Raw genomic sequence first — 12,395 nt, forward strand, 5'->3', positions numbered from 1 at the left:
CTATGGGTGTCATTTTGGCATTTTGCCAGGTGATTTGAAATGGAATGACCCCTCTCTGCCATGGGTGCAGCTACAGCCATTGCTGATCAAATTTCCGATTATTTTTTCCTGACATATCTCACTGTATATTCGTTGATTCCGTAGTAGCGGGCCACGGCAGCAGTTGACTTACTTTTGCCAAGTATATCAGTATATCTAATTTTTCTTGTAAAGTTTTCACTTTTTTTTTGTCTTTTCGAAGCATTATCAGTGAATAATAGCATTAGAAAAATGAGCTATCCTAAACACATGCACAACTGAAATTTTGTAAACAAAACACTAAATGAGGAAGAAATTTTTTCTCATTAAAGGAAAAAAAAATCACGGAGTGGCCCACCATATACTCAAACGAGATAAAAATTTCAATTTATTTAATTATTATATTATGATACATTTCTGTATTTCAATTTAAGTTTCTTTTCTTTATATAGAAGTCCAGGTTCCGAGACTAAGTCGACAAGAAGTGATTCACCGCTGTTTTCAGGCTGGGTCGAACTTAATGCGACCGAAAACTCCAAGGTTGTGTTTTTGGGAGTTAAGGAACTGTACTCGTCTTCCCAAGACCTGCACTTCTTCTTCCGATTCATTTCAGGGAATGAATACAATGAAGGAGATGTTATCAATCTTACTCGTGTTGGAGAAGATGGTATGAACAAGCCTCGCTGCTCCTTGGATCCAAAGAATGCTGAGGATGATATTGGCAAGCAAAAGAAACTGACTATTCCAAGTAGGGATGGATTTTTCTGTTACAATTACATAGCTGCCAAGTCTCCTGGATTCCTATTCCATCTCCTGAACTCCTAAAAAATTCAATGATTTCCCAAGTTTTGACCGTGAATGTTATAAATCCCTACTTTTGGGGGAAAAATGCTCCAGAATAATTTAGCCAGAAAAAAGGGATTTGGCTTCATTTTTTTTATCCCTGAAATGATGTTAAATAATGCAAATTGTTGACATTGCATCAAATCATAAAAAAAAAACAAAAAAAAACATTTTATTTTGGAAGGGTGAAGCCAAAATTTGCCAAATAGCCAGCATCAATTCTTTTCAACATCAGAAATTGACTTGTGTATGGTTTGACAATATGTCTCTTTAAATCTGTACGTCCCATTCCTGATGCTGCGATTCTTCTGTTCTGTGATTTGATTTGTGAGTAGTAATGACAGGTTATTTAACTTAATGATTGAAGATGATTTTGGAAAGGGAAATAATCCCTACAATTTTATTTTAATTGGTGAGAAATCCCTATATTTTTGAAAAATCCCTCGTATTTATTTTTGTATGGAATTTAGATCCACACGAAAACCTCCCTAATTCTCATTCTCTAAAGTTGGCAGCTATGCAATTACTTTGTTCTTGATATTTTCTTAAAAGCTATATCATCAAAGTTACGAATGTTGTATGGCCATATGTTTGACGTATACTACTCACCCCCTTCCCAAAATTTACCATATAACTCAGGACTTGACAAATTAAAAAAAAGAAAATTAGGTGCCAGTCAAATTTGTTTTTGATTTGCATGGACTTTTCCCGAGAAAAAAAAATTTCCAAAATAATTTTTTTTCTTCTACTGATGTTGGAAGAGTCATTGTTACAAAATAAGAAAATTTTGGGTCATCCTTAAGCCAGGTTTTCCTAGGAAATAGGTTTGTTTTACAGCATGAACCGAATTACACGATTTCGCTCCGGCAGAAGCATGTTACATAATTGCACTACATGTTTGTGTTCTCCTAGCGTGGCGCATCAGATCATGGCGGCTATATTATAGTATATGACCTTGGCATTAGCTGCTCCATCATCTGCATGCTCCGGTTTGAAGGGAAGGGAAAGAAAACACACAAGAGTGAAGAGAACATCGACAAACAGTGCAGCACACGACACATTTGACTCCTTCAGAAGCAGTTGGCCAATCACGCCCAACATAAAACGCTGCCGTGAGGCGTATTGACCTCTGTGGAAAAACAGTCGTGCTGCTTTTCTTATTGGTGAGTAGATGGCGTGTCGCACTCTGCGAATCGTGCACGGCACAGGAAACCTGCTCCTAGGAAAACCCGACTTTAGGGTACGAACATAGTGCAAGCTAGTTTCTGATTCTGTAATGGCACTGACTTGCAGAATTCGAAACCAGCCTGCACTATGTTTTAGCCTTAGACTCCAATTTAACAAGTATATGCAGAAAATTCTAGGTTCCAATATCAATTTTCTAGTCGTCATAGCAACCTGAAGCTTGTAAAACAGCCTGTTAAAATTATGTATTGCATATGCGTTTGTGTTCTGGTGATGCTGTCATCCATATTTTGAAGTGAGACTGACAGAGACCTGGATTTTCGTATTATGCAAGTCAGAGCGTGAACAATTTCAGGCGCCAGGTCGATTAGAAAATCTGTATTGGCATCTGAAATTTGCTTTATGTGATTGCTAAATTGGAGTCTGTGAATAACCCAAAATTTTCTGATTTCATGATGGTGTCTGTTAATATAGAAGTCCTAAAAAAGTTGAAAAGTATTATTTACAAACATTTTTCTGAGCATAAACCGTGGTTTGCTCCTAAGAAATTCTGCTGGCGCCAATTTTTTTTTTATTTTTTCAAATTTGTCAAGCCCTGATATGAGTATCATGTTGAAGGTCTGCCTGCCCTCTACGGAGAGAACTTTTTTAAATGGGGGACCAGCTTGCATCTCAAAGTTGGATCTACTTACAGTAGAGTCTCGATAATCCGATGTGAATGGGACTGATTCTACCTCCGGCTGTTGAAAACTTGAATATTCAAAAAATAATAAAAAAATGCTTTAAAGGTTAGTTTTACTTTGAAAAAAAAATAAATAAAAAAGCACTACCAGTATACTTAATGTATTTTTAATTCTTGAATAAGATATATATGTCATATGATGTGCTTCAAAAAATTAAGAATGTGAAAGGGTGTGAAGACGGAAAGAGTAATTGAGAAGAGTTGGAGATGGGATTCATGGTTAATGATACTGAGACACTGATAGCTTTCAATTGTTTTTTCCAATGAGTAAGCAATTACAGGACAATGCCATTGACGACCATTATGAAGAAAGCTGTTACACTTGCTACTCTTTCTCAATAACCCCCCCCCCCCCTGTTCCCCCCATAAACTTAAAATGGTCTACGTTCATTCAAGGGAGTCTAATATTTTATTCCACCAGTTACCCATTATAGGGCTGGGGACTACCTAGTCCCTTTCAAACTGAAAAATTACTGTACAACACGTTCATTCTACATAGTATTCCTGGGAAAAAATTTCCTTGGGTTCTCAAAGGAAAAAAAAAAGGGAGAAAGAAAGATGGTCTCGGAAAAGAAATTTGAAAATTTTCAGTGCCTCAGGGTATCTGGAAACTTGAACTTTCGGAGCTCAGATTTTTGAGACTACTGTGATACTCCTGCTCGTATTGTGGGACTTCGCTGAACTTATGATTAGTATAATTGTGATGCCAAATCATCAAACTCACGAGGCTCTGCCAGCTGTCAGTATATCAAAGACGTTCACATCAAGCAGCTTAAGCCATAACGATGATGGTGCATAGCCACGATCAAGTTGGCTTTCCAGATTTAAAATAGCCGAAACTTTATAGGAAAGGCAGCACAGGTCATGGGAGGAGTGGGATGGGGTTACCTTTTGTTTGTTTTTTTAATGAAAATTACAGTACAGCAAAACCTGTATGAAACAGAAACACAAAGAATCAAAATAATGTTCCATTTTCAGATAGGTTTCAGTTATAAAGATGTAGGTTCATCAAAGCATTAATTATCGGCAGGACTAGTTTTCAATTCCATTCGGGATAGATTTCCGTCTCATAGAGTGTCTGTCTTAGACAGGTTTTACTATATTTTGTTTATTCATATGAATATCTCATGTATTTCAGGTGAAAATTTGCCCAAAAGAACAGAGTTTTATCAGTTTCTATACATGAGGGATAATGCTGTTATTGGAGCCAGTAGTCCATTCTACTTGCATACATCAGGAGATGATGTTTTGGCAGTCTCCTCTGAGGACGATTTCCTTGTTGTTCATCAAGTTGAGATGGGTGAAGTTCAAGAGAAACATCCACCACAAACACCGATTGGAAATGGTCAGCAGCAAAAACAAGTTCCTCAGTCGGATGGAGCTGAAGGAGCAAAGCCAATTATTGTGATGGTAAGCTTGAGGAAACTTACACAAACACTTCATCTAAACTTGTTTAAATCATCATTCAAGGCGTTAATTTCAGAATTTGACAGTATGAAATATGTTGTTCTTGTGCCCTCCATAGGAAAGACTGGTAAGGCTTCTGCCTATGACCCAAGGTGTATCTCATGATTTTTTTTTTGCCCAGCAAATTTACTACAGAAACGCCTGTTGCGAAATGGAATGGGGCCATCAAAGTTCCTAGTACACGATTCCAGTATGTACGGCGTAAGTGGATGTAGGCTTTTCGAACTGGGAATCCACATGTGCCAATACTTTCGATTCACCTGGAAGCTTTCTGATGTTTTATCCTTATTAAAATCTTCCAGTCGGAAATCAGATTCTTTCAAATTTTAATCTATTTAAAGAAAGAAAAATCCCTAAAAATCCTCAAATTATGCTTCACTCGAATGAAAAATTCCCGAAAGAAAATATGCTTTCAGTCCTTGCAATCCCAGGTTGACAATATTAGACTCAGGAAAAATATGAAAAATTAAGATTTCAAGTATGGGGAAATCACCATTGTCATCAAAATGTGATGAAAAAATTAAGCTAAGTTGCCAATTATGACTAAACTTGCAGAAAAATCACCTATGGTGGGAAGTGAAGCGCTATGGCAAATCATGGTGAATTAAAATGAATTCTACATGAAAAATGTTGAATATGACAAATATGAGATACAGGGCAGCTCACATATTTGATACAACGATTCTTCATTCTAACGCAGGATTGACCTTAAAAGAAGGGCACAAGGAATTTCTTCCTTAGACTTTTGAAGATACTAACCTTGAAAAAGCATTTAAATTAACAGAAGTTGATACATGACTCATGAAAAAGTGTTTTCTTTGAGTATTTTAACTTTTTATAAAAAATATTTAAAGAAATTATTAAATTTTTCATTGACTGGGGGGGAGGGGACTAAGCACAAGGCACCCTCCCGCTTAATTGTTTTAAAGTGCTCGTGAATATAATAGAAATATGAATTACAAACTTTTAAATTCATTCATAATTATAAATGGTTAATCCAATTATAATCAATAAAATGGTGGAGACATCTAATGAAGTGACTGATTATAGCATTTTTTCTAGGCAAAAACTGCAACTTGTGACACCTCTACACCATCAAGTCCATCTGACAGTTCTTCAGTCTCATCAACTGAAACCGAATGCAGCAGCTGTGCCTCTGACGAATTTTCAGTATGTAAAAAAAAAAAACACACATTTTTTTTGGCAGTAGCTCCTTAATCCAGTACACACCAACTTGACATATTTTCCATGAAAAGTTTAGCTACTTTTTATACCCCATAATTCCACAACGATTATGGCTATAATAACCCTAAAAAAACACATAACGCATACCAATTTTTTTCTTTTTACTTTACAAGAGTAAGTTTTATTTACTTTGTTATTATGTGATTATTTGAAAAGTCAGCATGACCTTAGCTCATGACCAAAATCTGTGAGTTTTTATTTTAAAGTTTATATAAACAACGTCTAAGAGTGAATCAATGAATGGTAATAGCTAGAGAATAAAACCATTAAGTTTCTGTATATATAAATAAACTTTGATGTGTAAACATGTGCTCCCTCTGGTGGCGCTCACTTCGCAAATAATCACAAAGGCCACGGGAAAAGTAAAAAGTAAAAGAAAACATTATTTATAGGACCATTTTTCTTGAGTGAAAAGCTACGTTTGGTTCCTAAGAAATTTGGCTGTCACCTATATACAGGGTGTTTAAAAAAAAAAAGCCAAAATGAAAGAGCAATTTAGGCATACAGTAACAGGAACATAAGTGCTCAAATGCTATCTGGAAGTAGCAGACATTTCAAGTAATAGGTAATACAAGGAAGAAGAATTTTTCGACAGTAATTTATTTAGGAACAATACTACTGCAGTAGATGCTCAAAGTTTTTGCCAACACATCACAGCTTTTGACACATGCATTATATCAATGCTGCATTGACTGCAACACCTCAAAAAACATTAGGTGTATCTTGAACACATCCTGCTGGCTCAACGATTCTTCCTACCAAGTCTTCCTCTGAAAAAAACAGGTTTTTTTGTACGTGAATCCTTTTAAAAACCCATAAGGAAAAAGTATATGGGGGACAAATCTGGGTCATATATCAATTGTTCATATGTCATTATATCGATATTGTTTTACAAGTGTGTGACACAACTTTACTTGCAGCAGTTCCAGATGGTGTTGTGCACGCATATTTCTATGTGATTTTGTTGGTGCAGTTTGGCCAAATTGGTCCTTGTGCCAATAAATCCGATCCTGTGATTTTGGATAGTTATCGTGCGCCCAAATTGCTCTGTTTGCAAGGCTTTTTTGAAACACCCTGCAGTTTTTGATTTGTTGAGCCCTGATGTCAACATTCCACACAAAGCAAAAAACTAGGTTTTTATAAAAACCGCTGTAAATTTTTTACCACCGCCTGACAATTTGTAACTCTTGAATAATGTCTCAGTCTAGCCATTCACAATGCTGATTTTCTCCTGCTGATTAATGATGATGTCACATGGAGTTAGAACTAATGAACTACCATATGTTGTCATGTATCACAATAAAAAGAATCTGTGAAGTTAGCATGTGTGTGTGACCCGAGATTGTATTTTGAGGTAAATATCTAAAAATATTTTGAATTTTGTGTTCATCTATGTTTCAATGTCATTTAATCCTCTCTTTTGACAGAAAGAGAAGAAGAACCTTGGCAATGAAGAGAATGAATCTTGTGTCGAGACAACTAAAAAATTGTCTAAATATTGGAAGCGTAGGTGGTACAACCGAGACATTGCAAAATCAATGATGGATAAGTCCTACAGTAAAGCCGAGGAGGAATATGCTGCTGAAGTATTCAAATTATTCTTTCATCATATTTTTATTTTCTTACCATCCCCTTGATTGCTTGCTTGACTTTTTTCCCATGCTGCAATGGTTTTGTCTGGCATTACAATTGTCATTAACACATAATCATTTCCTTTATTTCTTAAGGCAGTTAAAAATCCTAGTGGTGGAGTGCAAAATACATCAAAAATATCAGATGAAGCATCACAACTTGATTTGAGTGCATTTCCAAGCACTAGTAAAGAGGTAAATTTCAAGAAAAAAAATTGTGGCAATTCTTATTTAATGAAAAACTCTTAGTCGATGCTCATTATAACGACCTCAATCACTCTATTGCGAACAGACATTATATCAAGTACTTGTTTTATCAGGAAGAAAACATTGAAAAATTTTTATACGAGAACATTTGAGACTCATCTTTGCAGTCGCTGTAACGGAACCGTCACTATAAAGCATAGTCGTTACAGCGCGCTGACTGTATTTGATTTGTAAAAGTTAAAAAATCTTGCAGAACATGGTTGTATAAAACCCGATGTTCATTTAAAAGTCAGAGCTGCCAACTTTCCGGGTTCAGCCTGGCAATGCCAGATTTCATGACATTCACAGGGCTTTTTTTTTTGCTGGCTAAATTGTACATTACCCATGTACACCCATCCTTCAGGAACACTTTGATATCCAAGATGTGAAGAGGGTTGTGTTCGATCCTTCAGTATTAAATGTTTTTTTTTGCTGCTATTATTTTTATTTTTAGAAAGTGACCCCTATCCCCATTATATGGAAAAAAAGGGTCATTCAAGTATTACGTCAGCATCAAGGGGGAGGGGGTTTCAGATTTGCTGACTTCGATGACAGGGGGGGGGGGGTTTGAAGGTTGCTTACGTCAGTGGTTCTCAACCGGGGGCCACGGATGAAAATCTTGCAAAAGGGGAGCCACGGCTACTAATACGGGGGCCACGAAGAAATTTGTGACGTTAAATTTTTTTAGTCAGAGTGACTAAAAAAAATTTAATTTCAAACAAAATGCATAGAATATCTTTTTCGTAATTTTTCCCCATTCAAGTAACATTAACATGAGGAAGAAGGAAATAAAAAAAAAGTGGTTCACGTAATCTCGGTGGTTTTATGACTTGGGGGTGATAGTAGGTCCTGACACAAACTATAGAAGAGGTTTTAGCAAAATGGAATAACTGTAAAGACAGAAAATTGTGTGTGTTCAGACTTTTCATTCAAAGAGGGCTGCCATGAAAAAAACAAAGATTTGTTGACCATTCATTGACATTCTTTTGAGTGCTGGTAGTAAATGTAATCCAAGAAGTAGATGGGTGAAAAATGAAAGCTTGTAAAAAACCCATCGTTTTCATGCAATTACAAATGGATAGCCATCTAGTTTAGCACTGCCAGCACTGAGTGTTCTGATGGGGAATCTATATATATAAAATTGATTTTCTGTGTGTGTTCTCTATACAAATCTACAATTTTAGATCGATCGTCGCCAAATTTTGCATATATACCAAATGGAACCCGACTTGAACGATAGGCTACTTTAAAATTTCGTCAGACCAGGGCAAATGCCCCAAATGGGCAAAAAACTGTCCGGCAACAATGGTTTTTGGGCCTCAACAATCACTTTCCGAACATTTACTTTGGTTACCGTGGTTCCCTAGTGATGAGTTTCAGACGTGTTTATGTCTTTACAATGGTTTGTCACTTCTTTAATGCTGCCAGTTATGTATAATAGTTTATGCCTTTATAATGGTTTGCCACATTTTCAATACTCTCAGTAATGAGGCTTTTTGAATAGACGTCATAATCATCACCATCATCGCTTTGAGGGTCAGGAAAAGGGTGATCCTCATGGAAATCAGTATTAAAATTGCCGATTTAACTGCATAAATACGGAAATTTAGTGGGGGGGGGGGGGTTTCCTGCCACATCAATAATTTTAAAAATTAAATTGAATTCCCTATTTTTGAAATATTGAATTCATTTGGAGATACGAAGCCCAGAAAATTAAAAATATGAATAATTTGCCGGATCTACTTTTGAGTTGGATATCCATGTAATAACATTGATTTCAACTTTTTATTTATATCTTCTCAATCATGAAAATTAATGTCTCCGTATTGTCTTTTGATATTTATTTGCATAAATTCATATAGTTTAGGATGTTTTTAAAATTAGTTATGGGCCCCGTAAAGTGCATCGAAAAAATTCCACAGCTTTAATTAAGTATTTTTGGAAGCTCAAACAGGCAGAAATAGATAACGTGAAGTTCAGGGGGAGGGAATCGAAATACCTAACACCCATAAAAAAAGGGGGGGGGAACTAAAGGGGGGTTCATTTCTACGTTTCTTTAAATTTAGATTTGTTTCTTTCATGAGTCACGCAGGACATCGCCATATTGGTTAACTTAGACACGGTTTGCATGTCCCTCAAAGAAAGAGGGAGATATCGCATGATCCAAAAAGCCCCATTGAAGAAAACCCGGGCAGCGCCGGGTATTGTAGCTAGTATATTTATAAAAATCAAATAGAGAATGATTGCTCTGGGGTATTTTTTTATGAATTTTGAAAGGGGGTGCCAATCTATTGCCTCTGCTGAAAAGAAATAAAGTCGAATTCAGTTATAACGAACTCCAAGCGATCAAATCATGCATGGGGAAAATACCCGCAAAATTTAAAATTTTTTAAAACTACATTGCTGTGATATTGTATTATGACAGGGGCGGCTTAAGCGAGGGTGCAAGGGGTGCGGCGCACCCGGGCGGCAGGTTGTAAGGGGCGGCAGCATAGACTTTACTTTAGACAACAAAATTTAACACCGTAAAAATTCACGTCATCACGCTTTTGAGTCCTACTATACCTCGACAACGGAAACGTTGAGAAAATAGACAAGGCATCTGATCGTAATACCAGAAACAAGAATGGAAGCTATCTGGACGGCTCGAGACAAAATCTGTACGTGTGTGGGACTTATTTTTTGCACCTCCTACCTATTGCTCCCTCCATAGCCCTTCGTCAGGGAATCTTTCGTAGGGCCCTTGCCAAAGCCTCCTAGATACTACTAGGTACTTCTAGGAGGCTTTGTCCATGCCTGATTTTCCACGGGGCGCCTTCTACAGTTAATTTATAGAGTGAAAAAAGAAAAGTTATCAGGATTTTGTCCCGGGACTCAAGCTGGAGCCCTGTCAGCCCTATCCTTAAAAGGTGTCATGTCCCTCCCTCACAATTTATCCATACAATTCCTAACAAAACATTTTTTCGGCCCTTCATTTCCGATGCTCCAGAGCCGACAGTTTGGTTTTTTTTTTTGGCAAATTGAATTTTTTTTACCCATTCACCCCGGATTTAGCAAGCGGTGTCCCGTGTGGCCAAGCGCCACCCCTGTACTCTATTACAAGGGCCATTTTGGTTCCCTCACCCATGGCCCCCACAAGAGCCCGGGATAATTCTCATAATTTTTTGGCTTTTTCAGGCTATAAATTAACTATAGAGGGGGCCGTGAGAAATCTGACTGGGAGGGGGCCTGCGAAAGATCCCAGCCTAGGGGCCCATACCCTCACTCAGAATTTGATCCACAATAGTCAAATGAAGGCAAAGGAAAATTTTGGTTTTTCACTTGTCCGGCCTCTGGAATACCAGAAACACCTTTGAAAAAATTTTCTTAATAAAAATTACCCCGTTAAATATCATCTTCACAGGATAAGTGATGATGGCTCACAAAAATAAGTGCTCTTTCAAGGATTAAGTTATCTGGCGTTTATTAAGAATGGTAAAATAATTCTAGGACAAAAAATTTTCTACTTCGAAAGCGGGACGTATGGTCACGCACATTTTGCACGGTAAACAATTATGTGCGGCTTTCTTCTGAAAAAAAATCGGGTTTATCTCCAGGTGCCCTTCACCGAATCCCTATCAGCCTCCTGGCAGGGTCGCCACATGAGGCTTCGCACCCGGGCGGCAGGTAAGCTTGAGCCGCCCCTGTATTGGGACTTCCTCCAAGATTGACACCACATCTTTAAAGTTTTTTTAATCGATACTGTAATCCTTTTAACTGCCCTACTACTGGCCTGGCCTGCACAGCATCCTAAATAATTTCAATGCAATTTTCCCATCTTGCAAGAACAACATCGTGGACATTAGAAAAAAAATTCTAAAAAGGCGTATGACTACATTTAAAGCAATTTAAGCCCGTATGGAAGGCGCTCAAAGCTATCTATGAATGAAAACAAACTTGGCTGCCCATTCATGTTAGAATTTTTTTTATATACATTTTTAATCACAAATCGGCTGGTAGATGATTCAATCACCATATTTTTTCTATGCATTACTATGCTGACCGTATTTCATTGTGGGAATTACAAAAAAATCGGGATCTATACACCAGAAAATATGGGACATTACCAGTTGTGGGCAAAATTCTTAATTTATTGCAGAAAAGTGAAGGCTTCTACAAATCTTGGTGAATTATAATGCGTTTCACAAAAAAAGTTAACCATAACAAAAACGTTCAGTCAATTTTAAAAATTCATGGAGGCATATCGTTGAAAAAACTTTTGAATTCTTAGAATAGTTGAACACCAAATGATTACAAAAAATATGGCTATGTTTCATAAAATATGGGTAATATGTTCACCTTATGTATTACTTTTTAGTTTGATTCATATTACTCCCATGAAAAATTTTGAACATTCAAAAGTATGCAAGAGGGCCTGGGTTCGAGTCCTGGCGGAGACATGATGAATTTTCTTTCTGAGCTCACGTCAGCATAATATCCAGAAAAATAACTATTTCCTTGATATCTTGAGCTGCGAAAAAGCAATCTATCTCTAAACCGTCCCACCCGGGGCTATTTCCTGAAGTTAAGAGAGGCTACTAATGTCTCTACTTCAGCGCCTCACGCCACAGTGCGTGAAATAAGGAAGGCAGGGTCATGTCTCCAGTGGTGTAAATGGTAGCATGCTTGCCCGGTATGCAAGAGAGCCTGCGTTTGAGTCCTGGCAGAGACATGATGACTTTTCTTTTCGAGTTCACCTCAGCATAATATCTGGAAAAATAACTATTCCCTTGATTCAAAGGTATGTTTGCTGGATTTTTAATTAAATTACTGGATTTTCGTAAGAAAGTTACAGGCCTTTTACCTTCTGGAGGTTGGCAGGTCTGAAGTGTTTTTTCTGTCTTTTGTTTTTAAGTTAAGGTGTTAGTTGAAAATTTAAATGATAAAAATTTGCAAAAAAAAAGGAATTTTAATAAAATATGTAGAATAGTTTTCCGTCTACAAATAAGAGATCATGAGTAAAGTACATAATTGCTTAT

At 37.0% G+C, this 12,395-nt stretch overlaps 1 protein-coding gene across 4 annotated transcripts in view; it reads left to right on the top strand.

The window, feature by feature from the left end:
• Positions 1 to 12,395, top strand: part of LOC149081309 (uncharacterized) — a 45,667-nt gene that overhangs the window by 11,014 nt on the left and 22,258 nt on the right. For 3 of the 4 annotated variants that reach the window (XM_089238145.1, XM_089238146.1, XM_089238148.1), the window contains exons 2-6: positions 471 to 766; positions 3,927 to 4,198; positions 5,318 to 5,425; positions 6,928 to 7,086; positions 7,228 to 7,326. In XM_089238145.1, coding sequence (XP_089094271.1) covers positions 471 to 766; positions 3,927 to 4,198; positions 5,318 to 5,425; positions 6,928 to 7,086; positions 7,228 to 7,326 — 934 coding nt within the window. The remainder of the gene's footprint in view (positions 1 to 470; positions 767 to 3,926; positions 4,199 to 5,317; positions 5,426 to 6,927; positions 7,087 to 7,227; positions 7,327 to 12,395) is intronic. The other variant, XM_089238147.1, reaches the window with a different exon arrangement.

The sequence above is a fragment of the Pholcus phalangioides genome, unplaced genomic scaffold, assembly GCF_987345545.1.
Source record: "Pholcus phalangioides strain wild (caught in Gottingen) unplaced genomic scaffold, Ppha-v1.0 ptg000010l_1, whole genome shotgun sequence".
Lineage (NCBI taxonomy): Eukaryota > Metazoa > Arthropoda > Arachnida > Araneae > Pholcidae > Pholcus > Pholcus phalangioides.